The sequence below is a fragment of the Phyllopteryx taeniolatus genome, chromosome 1, assembly GCF_024500385.1.
Source record: "Phyllopteryx taeniolatus isolate TA_2022b chromosome 1, UOR_Ptae_1.2, whole genome shotgun sequence".
NCBI lineage: Eukaryota > Metazoa > Chordata > Actinopteri > Syngnathiformes > Syngnathidae > Phyllopteryx > Phyllopteryx taeniolatus.
In genome coordinates this window covers 23,972,287-23,987,148 of record NC_084502.1, presented here as the reverse complement: position 1 = coordinate 23,987,148, position 14,862 = coordinate 23,972,287, and the positions used below count along the sequence as shown (strand labels likewise).

Below are 14,862 nucleotides of genomic sequence, written 5' to 3'. Positions count from 1 at the left end.
TTTATGTTCAAAATCTGCCCCAGCCGTGTTGCCCAAACAACTACTGCTGCAGATCTACTCGGTAACAACCACAGTCCTATGTCCATTCAGTGCACTTAATTGGTGACATGGCAATAAAACGGCTTTTGAATGGTGACGCTGGCGCATTTTTTTTTTTTTTACCATTAAATTACTAAATATTGCGCAAAGATCTATATGGTGTCCCTTCGCTGGGGTAGTGAGAAGTCCTTTTTTTTTTTTGTTGTTGTTGTTGTTGCACATGTCCATTCCGTGTCAATAAAGTTTTTAAGGGGATTTTCACCAGGCACAAACTAATGAGTGTATCAGGAGGAACTAGCTGTAAGATCGCTTTTAAAGGAAATGAAGCCGAGCTTTAATGCTCTTTAATAGAATCTTATTAGCCACAATTTCAAGGAAGGCAAGAGGAGAATCTCATGATACAGACAGAAGCCTGTGTGGTGTGAACACCTGACAGTCCTGCTTTTCTTACCAAGAGATAGTGGGAGGAGGCGAGCCGAAAACACTACAGTTCATGGTCACGTTCTCGCCAAGTATCACTGCATACTCCTGGTAGTCCTCAGTAAGGATCAGAGGAGCCATATCTATAAGTGAATGGAAAAAATACTGGATAGTGTATTCATGCTCAATAAAATACTGCACACGAAACCACTAATGAATTTTGTTTAATTCGTCTTTCTGTGGTAATTTGATGTCCTTCAGTCAGCTTTTGGTAGCTTTGTTTTGTCTTTGCTTTTTTGTTGGAATTGAAGCAATTATGTTCTAGTGGCACTCTGTCACCTCCATACACAGTAAGTAACCATCAATTTCAATAGAGAGTGACACACATAAATGAAAAACATACAATGTGAATGTGTTCATAGTTTATAGCTCATATAGTTAATTGTTGTTTGTAAGCTGCACCAATATACAATTACACAAAGAGTAAATTACATCTTTACCATGTATGTAAAAAGTGATACACAACAGTTGAGGTGAAAATATCCAGTTAGATTATACCACAGAACTGAATCTGAAAAAAAAAAAAAAAAAAAAACTTGAAGGGAACGTACTAAAGCTATTAAAGCAAAGTGAAGGGCACATGTGGAATACAAAACAATAAGATTTTTGTCGAGCCAATTTCAAATTCAAAGTTAACGAGACCTTGGAGCAAACGTGTAGCAAAAATAAATCTGCCTTCACAGATATGTTAATGTTAAGTATTGAGCTTTCACTTTAACATGTTGAGCTGTTTCTATTATTTTTCAGTAGCGGTTTAACCAGTTAAAATACATGTTATAATGATAACAGCTCTCAGTATGACGCAATGCACAGCAAAACACAATGGCACTAATAAGCATTGTTATATTGGTGCATCTCTGACAGTCTCAAAACATATCAATGCATTATGACATTAGAGTTTTATTTTAGATTTTTTTTAGATCTTGTGTACATTTGTCAAAACTTTGTACACATGTGTATTAATGTATTATTGCATTATTGTTATTTATTTTCACAAAGACTTTATTTGATCTGTAAATGTCTGTAAATATCCTACATGTTCGACATATATTTTGTCTCCACTCCATTTGTGTTTATCTATGTAGTGGATTTTTCCTTTCGTATAGGAGAGACACCAACTACAGGAATCAAATTCCACATTTCTTTAACATAACTAGTGTAGAAATGTGATTATGATTATGATCAACAGTTTTTTATTGCTACGCAGCCTACTCACTCATGACCATGATGTTAATGTTGCTTAGAACAAGACCGTGTCTGTTGACTGCTTCACACTGGTAGACGCCACTGTCATCTGGCATGGCATTGTGGAGCACCAGTGTGTCATCAAGCACTCGTTTGTTGTTCAGGGGGTCATCTGTAAAAGAGGAAAAACATTAAATCGTGTGAAAAATAATTCTGATGAACTCATGTCTCAACAATATCCACTCTTTCTACTTACAAATGTGCACCAAAACTCCCAATTTTAAACATACTACACAGATAAATGCATCTGGACACATGGCCATTACACTTTGAAGAAGAGAAGATATGGAGTTGGTGCCCCCCATTGCACCTTTAAAGGCTTCCATTATCTCAGGGAAGGCTTTCTACCAGATGTTGCAGTGTGTCAGTGAGAATTCCCGTCCATTCATCCAGAACAGCATTTGTTCAGTCTCTGCTCTAGCTGATCCTAAATGTGTTTGCTCTTCCACACCAAACCCGTCCAAGTATGCATTAATGGACTGCACTGGGATGCAGTCTTGCTGTAAAATAAAAATAAGTTGGAAGCAGTTGCCTTGAACAATCAAGGGTCAGGGGTAACTTTTCAAAGATCTATTTAAAAATTTTATTTTGATATTTATTTATATTACACATCTTTACATCTTTCTCCGGGCACTCACGTTTCCTCTCACATCCCCAAAACATGCACGGTAGGTTAATTGAAGTCTCTAAATTTTGTCCGTAGGTGTGAATATGAGTGTGAAAGGTTGTTTGTTTATATGTGCCCTGCGATTGGCTGGTGCCCAGTTCAGGGTGTACCCTGGCTCTTGCCCGAAGATAGCTGATAGATATAATATATATATAGTGGATTTGGTATGTGCGTAAAAAAGACAACTTGGGTCTTAAACAGCATCAGTGCATACAGTGTGTCATGCTTCTTGAAGAGTCGAGCCAGTCTTCTGTGCTGTGAAGAACATTTAGCAGAGGTGATTGCTTGCCATCTTGAACTCTGCGTTTGACAACGATGACTGATGTGCAAACAGATGCATGAATGCATGGCTTTCTGTCACCCACCTTCAAAAATGTGTCCATTTTTTTTCCACATTATGTCTGGTTGTGGTTTCCCGCTGACCGAGCACCTGATGTACACATCAGAGCCGATCACAGTCAGCTGGCTGTGAGACGGCACTGTCAGCCACTTTGGAGGTTCTGGGAGATGTTGAGAAAAGAAACGTGTTTGCTTTGTGTTAAATCAACTTTCATCCCTATGAGTCAAAACAAAAGTGCTCACAATGTGCTTCATGTATAATGAGAACCTGATGTTGACGAACCTTCTACTATTACATCAAAGTAATGGACAGCATGTCCAGCTGAGTTTTTGGCTAAGCACATGTATTTGCCCTCATCACTTTCCTCTATTGCAGGTATGGTCAATAGTTTTCCAAAGTTGTCAAATTTTGTTCGAGCGGTAAGTTTCTCTCCCATCTTCATCCATTCTATCTTTGGAGTGGGACTGCAAAATGACACATTTAGATGTTATTAGCAGTCAAGGCAGACAAATATGAACTAAATGTAATCAGGAATGAATAAAATGTGGTTGCAGTACTAATACTTACTATCCCCCTGGTACACACTCAAGCTGAAGCTCTGCGCCTTTCAAGAGCACTTTCTCAGTCTGAACACCAGAGGGAAGCAGAAGGCTGGGTGTTCTCACAGGGGGGCCTACCAACAGAATCGCCCTTATTTTTATACATAATTTATGTCAGTGGTCATATCAGCAAAAGCTATTTTCATCTCCCAGCTATACTGTTTCATATTTTCAAAAGTAGCACTAACATGAAACATCTTTATTTTGCCGGGTCGGATTTAAGAAGAAGGGGGAATCACTCACTGGCATCACTGCTGTCAGAAGATTCATACTCTGGTGTCCCTGCAATGGAAATAAAGCATCGTGAGTAGAATATACAGTAGTTTTAGCAACTATCACAAGTAAATACTCTGACATCCTCACACAGCCTGCAGTCTACAGCACAAACTAGACAGGACAAGCCCTGCATTTTGGTATGCAAAAAAAAAAGGTTAACCAGGCAATTAAAATACCTACAAAAAAATATCCAAGTGTCCTATGTTCAAGCACTTTGTGAGAGTGGTTTATATATATATATATATATATATATATATATATATATATATATATATATATATATATATATATATATATATATATATATGTATACTAACCAGTTGTCCACCGTGCTACCTACATCCCTGAAATTGTACTATAAATAAACCACTCTCATAAAGTTGACCGAATGGTTAGGTTCAAATCCCCGCCGTGCCTGCGTGGGTTTTCTACGGGCACTCCGGTTTCCTCCCACATCCCAAAAACATGTATGGTAGGTTGATTGAAGACTCTAAATTGCCCGTAGGTGTGAATGTGAGTGCGAATGGGTGTTTGTTTCTATGTGCTGGCGACCAGTTCAGGGTGTACCCCGGGCCCGAAGATAGCTCGGATAGGCTAGGAAATGGATGGATGAATTTCAGGGATGTCTCCTAAAGTTGTAGTTTTTGGTTGAACGCCAATAAACCTACATGGCTTGACCTCAACTGCCATAGCGGGCTTCTGGACGATTGTGCGTATGCGGAGAAAGTCAGCAAAGCAGCAGTAGTCCGGACGACTGTCTTTCTGTAAGGCATGAGAGAAGTACAGGCTGCCATCAGTGCCCATGGAAACCCTCTCATCCTGATCAATGTGCTGCAGACCTGCAAAAAGAGTGTACATTTCTGTTAGAGACATAATAATGATGCCAAAACAAAACTAGACATATGCTGTATATATTTTCTTTTTAAAACATTGTAGAATGATCAACATACAGTGTATTGACAATTCCACCGGTTCATTCTTCCAAACTAAAAGGTCAAAATGCCATCGAAATGCATGGATTGAAAGTACTAAAGATTAGAACATAAAACAACATTTATGAATAAACAATTTTCAGGACTTATGGGATTCTCTTTTTCAAGCCACGACTCTGATTTACTCGACAACAATCGAGGGACAAATGGAAAGTTTTTTTTCTTGCATCAATATGGTCACACATCACACGGGACACATGCAAATCTACTGCTGTTTATCCTCTAAATTGAACTTTGAATACCCTATTTCTGCATATGACAATCTTTAAAATTAGTCGTATGTAAGTAATGCGTCACGCCTCTGACCTTCAACCCATACGAGGTGCTTAGTTTAAAACTGTTATTAAGTCTTCGGTCATCCAGGTTAATGGCATCCACAGACTTGAATCAAGTGCCACTTGGCCTTATGACCTGGCTACCATACAGGCCAGACACCCTTGTTTCCTCCCCATTTATCAGTACTGAGAAACTAAAAACGTATCGGATGAAAAGTGGAATGTGTCTCTGAACAAGTCCAAACAAGCAGGAATCTGGACCCACAAGAGTAATTTACCACTAAGCACTTTACTTTGGAAAACAGGTGTTATTTTAAATCCAGTTTAAATCAGACTGTACCAGTTAAGGGTTCAACAGCTATGCAAAGTGGACAAAAAAATCTTTATCACTATCATCAGCCAATACAATAGAAAATGATTCTGTGTTCTGATGAGTCCAAATTGTGGATTCAGACTTTAGATGAACAGCTGATTTCGTGCAAACCTAATTGTTTGTTTTTCAATTTGTATCTGAATAGACAGATAGTTGTTTAACAATATACAATAATACAAATCCCAATTCCAATGAAGTTAGGACTTTGTGTAAAATGTGAATAAAAACAGAATACAAACCCAATTCCAATGAAGTTGGGACGTTGTGTTAAACATAAATAAAAACAGAATACAATGATTTGTCAATCATGTTCAACCTATATTTAATTGAATACACTACAAAAACAAGATATTTTATGTTCAAACTGCTAAACTTGATTGTTTTTAGCAAATAATCATTAACTTAGAATTTTATGGCTGCAACACGTTCCCAAAAGCTGGGACATGTGGCAAAAAAGACTGAGAAAGTTGAGGAATGCTCATCAAACACCTGTTTGGAACATCCCACAGGTGAACAAGCTAATTGGGAACAGGTGGGTGCCATGATTGGGTACAAAAGAAGCATCCCTGAATTGCTCAGTCATTCACAAACAAAGATGGGGTGAGGTTCACCTCTTTGTGAACAAGTGCGTGAGAAAATAGTCGAACAGTTTAAGGACAATGTTCCTCAATGTACAAATTAGGGATTTCATCATCTACGGTCCATAATATCATCTAAAGGTTCAGAGAATCTGGAGAAATCACTGCATGTAAGCGGCAAGGCTGAAAACCAACATTGAATGCCCGTGAACGTCGATCCCTCAGGCGGCACAGCATCAAAAACCGACATAAATGTGTAAACGATATCAGCACATGAGCTCAGGAACACTTCAGAAAACCAATGTCAGTAAATCCAGTTTGGCGCTACATCCGTAAGTGCATCTTGAAACTCTACTATGCAAAGCAAATGCCATTTATCAACAACACCCAGAAACGGCGCCGACTTCTCTGGGCCTGAGCTCATCGAAGATGGACTGATGTAAAGTGGAAAAGTGTTCTGTGGTCCGACGAGTCCACATTTCAAATTGTTTATGGAAATTGTGGACGTCGTGTCCTCCAGGCCAAAGAGGAAAAGAACCATCCGGACTGTTATAGGCGCAAAGTTCAAAAGGCAGCATCTGTGATGGTATGGGGCTGTGTTAGTACCAATGGCATGGGTAACTTACACATCTGTGACGTCACCATTAATGCTGAAAGTTACATACAGGTTTTGGAGAAACATATGCTGCCATCCAAGCAATGTCTTTTTCATGGATGCCCCTGCTTATTTCAGCAAGAGAATGCCAAACCACATTCTGCACGTGTTACAACAGCGTGGCTTCATAGTAAAAGAGTGCAGGTATTAGACTGGCCTGCCTGCAGTCCAGACCTGTCTCCCATTGAAAATGTGTGGCGCATTATGAAGCGTAAAATACGACAATGGAGACCCCGGACTGTTGAACAGCTGAAGCTGTACATCAAGCAACAATGGGAAAGAGTTCCACCTACAAAGCTTCAATAATTAATGTCCTCAGTTACCAAACGTTTATTGAATGTTGTTAAAAGAAAAGGTGATGTAACACAGTGGTAAACATGACCCTATCCTAGCTTTTTTTTGCAGCCATAAAATTCTAGGTTAATGATTATTTGCTTAAAACAATAAACTTTATCAGTTTGAACATTACATATCTTGTCTTTGTATTGTATTCAATTAAATATAGGTCGAACATGATTTTCAAATCATTGTCTTCTTTTTTTATTTATCTTTAACACGTCCCAACTTCATTGGAATTGGGGTTGTACAATGATTTGTGAATCCTTTTCAACCTATATTCAACTGAATACACTACAAAGACAATATATTTCATGTTCAAACTGATGAACGTTATTGTTTTATTTTTTGTTTTTTAATAAATATTCTCTCATTTTGAATTTGATGCCTGCAACACGCTACAAAAAAGCTGGGATGGTTGAAGAATCTTCCAAAAAAAAAACGGCTGTTTTGAACATGACACAGGTGAACAGGTTAATTGGGAATAAGCGAGGGTCATGAAAAGAGCATCCGCCAAAGACTCAGTTGTTCACGAGCAAGGATAGGGCGAGGTTCACCACTTTCTAAACAACTGCATGAGCAAATAGTCCAAAAGTTTAAGAACAACGTTTTTCAATGTACAATTGCAAGGAATTGAGTGATTTAATCATTTACGGTCCATAATATCATCAAAGTATTCAGAGAATCTGGAAAAATCGCCAAACATAAGCCGCAAGGTCGAACACCAACACTGATTGCCCGTGACCTTCAAACCCTCAGGCGGCACTGCATTAAAAACCAGCATCACGAGGTAAAGGATATTGCCACGTGGGCTCAGGAACATATCAGAAAACCATTGTCAGTTAACATAGTTCGTCGCTACATCTACAAATGCAAGTTAAAACTGTACTAAGCAAAGTGAATGCCATATACACTATATTGCCAAAAGTATTCGCTCACCTGCCTTGATTCACATAATAATTTTGTTTTTAATTCATAGGGTTCAATATGATGTTTGTCGACCCTTTGTCGCTATAACAGCTTCAACTCTTCTGGGAAGGGTGTCCACATTGTTAGAAATGTGTTATGGGAATTTTTGAGCATTCTCCCAGGAGCACATTTGTGAGGTCACAAACGGATGTTGGATGAGAAGGCCTGGCTCTCAGTCTCCGCTCTAATACATCTCAAAGGTGCTCAATCAGGTTAATTTCCTGAAAAGCAAGCCCACACCATAATCCCCCTTCCACTAAACTTCACACTTGGCACAATGCAGTCAGACAAGTACCGTTCTCCTGGCAACCGCCAAACCCAGACTTGACCATCAGAGTGCCAGATGGAGAAGCATGATTCATCACACCAGAGACCGCATCTCCACTGCTCTAGAGTCCAGTGGCAGCGTGGTTTACACCACTGCATCCGACGTTTGGCACTTGCACTTGGTGATGTCTGGCTTCGATGCAGCTACTCAGGCATGGAAACCCATTCCGTGAAGCTGTCTGCACACTGTTCTTGAGCTAATCTGAAGGCCACATGAAGTTTGGAGGTCTGTAGCAATTGACCTGGCAGAAAGTCGCTGACCTCTTCGCACTATATGGCTCAGGATCGGCAGACACTGCTCTGTCAGTTTACGTGAACTACCACTTCATGGCAGAGTCGCTGTCATTCCCAAATCCTTCCACATTCTTAAATAATACAGCTGACAGTTGACTATGGAATATTTAAGAGCGAGGAAATTTCATGACTGGACTGTCACATCATATCACAGTTCCACACTGGAATTCATTTAGGTCCCTAGAGCGACCCATTCTTTCACAAATGTTTGTAAAAACAGTCTGCATGCTTAAGTGCTAGATTTTATACACCTGTGGGCATGGAAGTAATTAGAGCACCTGATTCTGATTCTTTGGATGGGTGAGCGAATACTTTTGGCAACATAACAACAACACCCAGAAAACGGCACCGGCTTCTCTGTGCCCGAGCTCATCTGAAATGGACTGATGCAAAGTGGAAAAGTGTGCTGTGGTCTGATGAGTCAATTTTTCAAGTTGTTTTTGGAAATCATGGATGTCGTGTCCGCTCGACCAAAGAGGGAAAGGACCATCTGAATTGTTATCAGTGCAAAGTTTAAAAGCCAGTGTCTGTGATGGTATGGGGACACCCATGCTTATTTCAACAAGACAATACCAAGCCATATCTTGCATGTGTTACAACAGCATGGCTTTGTTGTAAGAGAGTTCTAGTACTAGACTCGGATGTCAGCAGTCCAGACTTGTCTCCCATTGAAAATGCATTATGGACAATGGAGACCCCGGACTGTTGAGCAACTTTAGTTGTACATCAAGCAAGAATGGGAAAGAATTCCACATACAAAGCGTCAACAATTAGTGCCCGCAGTTCCCAAACGCATATTGAGTGTTGTTAAAAGGAAACGTGATGTAACACAGTGGTAAGCATGCCTCTGTCCTCGCTTTATTGGAACGTGTTGCACTCACCAAATTCAAACTGAGTGAATATTTGCAACAAAAAAAAGAAAAAAACACTTTAGCAGTTTGAACATTAAATATCTCGTCTTTTTAGTCTATTCAATTGAATATACAGTAGGTTGAAAAGGATTTGCAAAGCATTCTGTTTTTATTTAGGTTTTACACAACATCCCAACTTCATTGGAATTGGGGTTTATTGTTTAAAAGGCAAAGAACATAGTAATTTTTGGTTACAGTGCGTGTAGAACTGCACAGCATAGTTTTCTAATGAGAGGGTAAATATGAATTCCATTCAAACTGTCAATGAAAAATAATTTTTGAGGCCAACTATTTGGACACTGGTCTTGCATTTGGTGGACCTAATGAAATGTGCTCTGATTCTATTGCGTTTGTTGCCTCAAAGATCTAAATATTACAGCAACCTGTGTTTATTAGTGTTAGAAAAGATTGCCCCCCTATTTTTGTGGGGTTGTATTTTGGGGTTTCTACAATGTAGTCTCATATACACTGACTTGATTTCAATGGAAAGTGCACTTGAATGGAACCAGTGAACTCCTATTGCAAGAGTGCTGGTTTTCACAAACCTATTATTTATGTCTCGGGTCACTGAAGCTTCATTTACAGTCTAATTTAAAGCATAGCCTTGAGTCATTGCTTAAGTCAATACACAAAGCAAACTCATAAAACACTTTGAGCACAGAGTTATGTTCCATGGCATTTGGGAGAACAGTGAATCTGTTTTCATGCATTTGGGTCATATCTAAAAGAAAAGCACAGCGAGCACTTCTTTTGACTTCTGACTTTCTGTCATCTGTTTGAGGGCACCTGGAGAGGGAGACACTTAGTTCAGGTCTTCCTAGGAAAAGACAGAGGTCACCTTTTGCTCAACAAATAATTTTGTTTTGGCAGAGCTTAGGAAACAGGCAGAATGTGAGGTAAACTCAGGGGAGGACAGTGGCGAGGCCTGCCCTATTTTGGGTGGGCTCAATCACACCCAAAATTTACCTTAGCCCACCCTATGAATTTGTCGCTCAAATTATTTGTTTTCCATTTTTTAGAAAAAAAATGTACTGTGGTGATAACACACGCTTTGGCATTGACAAAAAAAAGTAAACCTCATGAAAATCGGTTGAGAAATGAGCAAGTTATGACTCAATTTTTGTATTGCCTTTGAAGGGAACATCAACCTTCCCAACATGGCCGCCACGTAGGCACGTCAGTTAGCTGGGTAGCTACAGCAAACTGGCGTATAGTTTGATCAAATTTCAGAAGGGTACTTTCCAGAATTAGGTCATGAGCTCAGCCCACCCAAAGTACTCGACCTAGAATCACCCCTGGGTGAGTAGCTTTCTTCGCCTCACAGAGGGTTTGAAAGATTCCATACTATATTGTCAAAATTGTTGAGCAACTCATATTGATTGTGGACAATTATATGCAGTAGTTCTAACTTTGCCCGAACAGTTTGGGGAAGGCCCTTCTCTGTTTCCACTGCACACAGGAAATTCCTTAATGATATGCTTAGATGACTTTGGGCGGGAAGACCCCCAGGAATTATAACAGAGATGGTGGGCAGCCTGCCCCCTTTCTCCAGTCCAACATCCCACAGACGCACTCCAGCATCTTGTAGAAAGTCTTCCCAGAAAACTGGATGCTGTTAGACTAGCTGCAAATGAGGCATCAACTCCACATTTTCACTTTCTAGAGGTTTCCCAATGCTTCTGTCAATATAGTTTTGGCTTATGCAAACAACCGGTAGGACACTCTCGGCATCAATTACCACTCTATAAAGTCTTGGTTTCAGCAGGTCCCAATTATGAGGCTATTATCCCTCATTATGACAAAAACACTTTTTGCCTTTTTCGTTACCTGTTGATCACATTAAACAACCTTTTTTGTGTGCGTGTGTCACCTGTTTACCACCAAAATAAAAAAAAGTGGAGCTTAAAAGGACATGTTTTGCATACCTGTATACACACCAGGCGCAATATCACATTAGCATTCATTCATTCACTAGGCATGATGTCCAATACGAGCTGTATCAAATATTTTACTAATACATGGGCAATGATGCTCCATTTTGATTGACACTGTCAAAGAAATATTAATTGAACAAAGGGAATGTTTGTGTGGTTATAGTTTTCAGTGGTGTACAACTGTATCATGCTGAGAGTAGTTCCCAATATTTTGGACTCTGTCATGTAACCATTTGAGGTAAGCAAAATCTTAGACACAGCTCTAAGTAGCATTCAGTATAGGTGAACACCATTACAAAAACAATAATGAAAATAATGAATGTCTCTACTCTGGCAGTCAATCGAAATTGAGCATTATTACCTTTATAAAGGCAAAATATTTGATATAGCTCATCATTGGTTTGTGTAAAAGGTTGGTGTAAATGACAGACACAATTCTGATCTTACCAATGGACATCCAGTGGATCTTTCTTGGGGGAACGCCCTCTGGAGGGTTACACTGCAGGACGAAAGGTTCTCCCTCCTCAACAACAATTGGTTCAATTGTTTCCTTTGGAAATTTTGGCATACCTAACGAATAGGTGAGAAAAAAAAAACTGAAACATAAAAAACTGAACTGAACATGAAAGGCATTGTCTACTGCTGGTAATAACAGTTCAGTTTTTGCAGTCAAGGTTACTTACTAGGTACTATTAGCTCAACGGTCTCTGTTATGGCGGTTCCCAGCTTGTTGGAAGCGTAGCATCGATATTTACCCTGAAATCGAGCAAGGCTTTTGTTTTGAAGTACAAAAGTACCATCTGTGGCAAGTTGGTCACTTTTGATTGTTGCAGGCTGGGGAGGGATAAAGTCGAGATCATCTTTCGTCCATCTGTATCTGCTCACGCAGAACAAAAAGCAGGATGGTTAATTGAAAATTCTACAGCTGTTCATAGTTTTTAATATTCGCAAAAAAATATTGTCACTTACTCGGGGGGAGGGTTTCCCCTTGCTTCACATCTGATTGTCACAATGTTGTCGTACGGAAGTGCAATAATGGGCCCCGTTGTGTGAAATACAATAGTAGGAAGCTGCTCCACTGTCATTAAAAGTACATGCAAAATGTAAAGATAGGTAATATGCATGCAAGATGTAAAGATAGATAATATAACCAGCAACAACATTAGTATAGATGCAATCTAATGAGCTCCAATACAAGAGCTGTATGAAAAATTGTGCCTCTACTAAGCTAGACCACTGTAAATTACAATAATAAACATACTATATTGTTACACCACCACTGTCACATTGCAAATATAGAAACTATATGAACATCATCTGGAGCCGTTCAGAATCAATATTTATCTAATACCATGTCAACAATATGAAAAAAAATAATAATACAATACTCAATACTCCAGAGATGGGGATTACACATGTAATTAATGTGTGCCGATCGCTACAGAAGTGATTAGCTTGTCGATCTTAGCTGAGTTTTGGGCTGACTATCAGACGACAAAAAAATGCTGACGTTGTCGGCCAGCTAGCTGGCCCTGTGAGGCGAATTTGAAATATAATAATTTAAAAACAAAACAAAAACAGTGTCGTTGCTAATATACTGTGGATTAAGTTACATCGGCGAGCACTACTAATTCTGAATGCACTGGATAGATAAGATCGCCATGGCAGCACACATAGAATGAAATCTAATTGGATTAAAAAAAATCTAACATCCACCATATCCACATACAGTGCTGGAAGCAATGCAGTGAAGGAAAACGCAACAAAACGAAGACAATAGACGGTTGGGAATACATTAATATGAAATTATAAAACATGAAGCAATGAAACAAATATTAGAATTTAGTTTGTAAATGTAGGTCAGTGCTTCTCATGCTGTTTAGGCCAGCGTTCCAGGCACTGATGGCTCACCAAGGGTGTATCTAATGTACAGGATTTCGGATACTGATGGTGATCTGATCTCTAATGACTCGCCTACCTTCTGGAGGGATATTGAGGCTTGTGGCCTCGGTGCTCAGGGCCAGCAGTAGGACAAGCTGGAGACTCCCTGCCAGCATCATCACCCCCTTCTGGTCAATGGAGACAGAGGAGTTAAGGAATATGTGTTGAGGAAGATCAATTGGTAATCCTTGAACTTTCTAAGGCACAGCAGACCTGCAGAGTGGCATTTAAAAATATGGTCATGGTAAGTCTAGTTAAAAATAAATAATCTAACAAAGGTAAGATAATGGCATTGCAAGCATCTGCTCTAATCAAATGCAGCACTGAATTAACGTCCAAGATGAAGAGTTGCTTCCCTGCAAATGAACAAGGTGGCGGTGTTTAATATAGGCTCTACAAATAGCACTCCCAGGGAAAACAAAATAAAAACATCGATAAAACTTAAATGCCATAAAAAATTAATCAAGTCACACATACTTCTCAGGGCTTTTTACTGAGAAATCCTATTAAAGAGCTATTCTGTTTTCTTTAGACAGTTGATTTTTCAAATAAGCTTCCCCTCAGGGAAATAACAGTGTGCTTTTATTAATGTGTGTTTTGAGAAATTAATAATTGGATTAGCTGCAAGGACTTTATTAAAGTAATACTGTACTCAATTTCAGAAAAGGGAACAACCCGAATAAAAGCACAAATCAGCGACAGAAAAAATATTTCCATTGGTAACTTGAAAATTAATTGAATGAAAATGTATGTTTCTCTGACTTCATGGTCAAAAATATAAACACCAACAGCATTAAAAAGAAAAATCTCCGTCCACTCAAAAATGAATTTGCCAGTTTAGCCACTTAAAAGAAAATAATAACTTCTAGATGGCATTCAATAGAGCACAGAACTCAGCCAAGGCCTAACTGCTACAAAGTGTGTGTGTTGCCCAGGGGCGTTTCTAGACCCCCTGGGGGCCTCAGTCAAGGACCATGGAGACCTTCCCCTCAAAAAAAGACTATAAGTAAGCAAATATATATTTTGTTTTACAGTCGCTGTGGTCTTAAGTTAGTAAAAACAACTTGATAACTATTAGTAACTACTTTGATTTGAAGCGGGTTGGTGTTGGTGGTGGTGTCCAAAAACAGAAAAGACCATACTATATTTGTGTACATTTATTTATCTTAGCTTGCTTTAATCTGTTCATGCATGTGAACAATTGTGTGTGCCAGTTAAAACACTGAGATTTGTATTGAATAATGAACAGCCATTTGCTGGAACAGCTTCACACTTCATGTTAACATTTTATTTAATGTAACATTTGGTTTATACCAGAAAATCCATCCTCCATTCATTCTCAATACCACTTATCATGTTTAGGGTCGTGGGGTGCTGGAGCCTATCCCAGCTGACTTTGGGCAAAAGGTGGACTACACCCTGAACTGGTCGATTCAAGGATATACAGTATTCATATTCCAAACACACGTTAGTACAAGACTAACTTTTTAAAACATGGCTAATGATGGCATAACAGTAAACCCCCCCTCTATCGCAGGGGTTACGTTCCAGTTTTTCTGTGCGGCAGTCATATTTCCAACTAGCCTGCTCGCAGGGATGCCGTTAGAGAGCTCTTCGATGCCCAACGTCCC

At 39.3% G+C, this 14,862-nt stretch overlaps 1 protein-coding gene across 17 annotated transcripts in view; it reads right to left on the bottom strand.

The window, feature by feature from the left end:
- LOC133482296 (neural cell adhesion molecule L1-like protein) overlaps positions 1–14,862 on the bottom strand; it is a 55,006-nt gene that overhangs the window by 37,623 nt on the left and 2,521 nt on the right. For 16 of the 17 annotated variants that reach the window (XR_009789763.1, XR_009789768.1, XR_009789771.1 and 13 more), the window contains exons 2-12: positions 13,269–13,359; positions 12,260–12,368; positions 11,974–12,167; positions 11,738–11,860; positions 4,315–4,485; positions 3,614–3,652; positions 3,339–3,444; positions 3,054–3,235; positions 2,797–2,931; positions 1,736–1,876; positions 491–602 (exon numbers count right to left, since the gene is read on the bottom strand). Coding sequence is in view for 14 of the 17 variants with exons in the window: in XM_061782295.1 (XP_061638279.1) it covers positions 491–602; positions 1,736–1,876; positions 2,797–2,931; positions 3,054–3,235; positions 3,339–3,444; positions 3,614–3,652; positions 4,315–4,485; positions 11,738–11,860; positions 11,974–12,167; positions 12,260–12,368; positions 13,269–13,359 (1,403 nt within the window). In the remaining 3 variants the exon portion in view is untranslated. Of the gene's footprint in view, positions 1–490; positions 603–1,735; positions 1,877–2,796; positions 2,932–3,053; positions 3,236–3,338; positions 3,445–3,613; positions 3,653–4,314; positions 4,486–11,737; positions 11,861–11,973; positions 12,168–12,259; positions 12,369–13,268; positions 13,445–14,862 lie in introns of all 17 variants that reach the window. The other variant, XM_061782304.1, reaches the window with a different exon arrangement.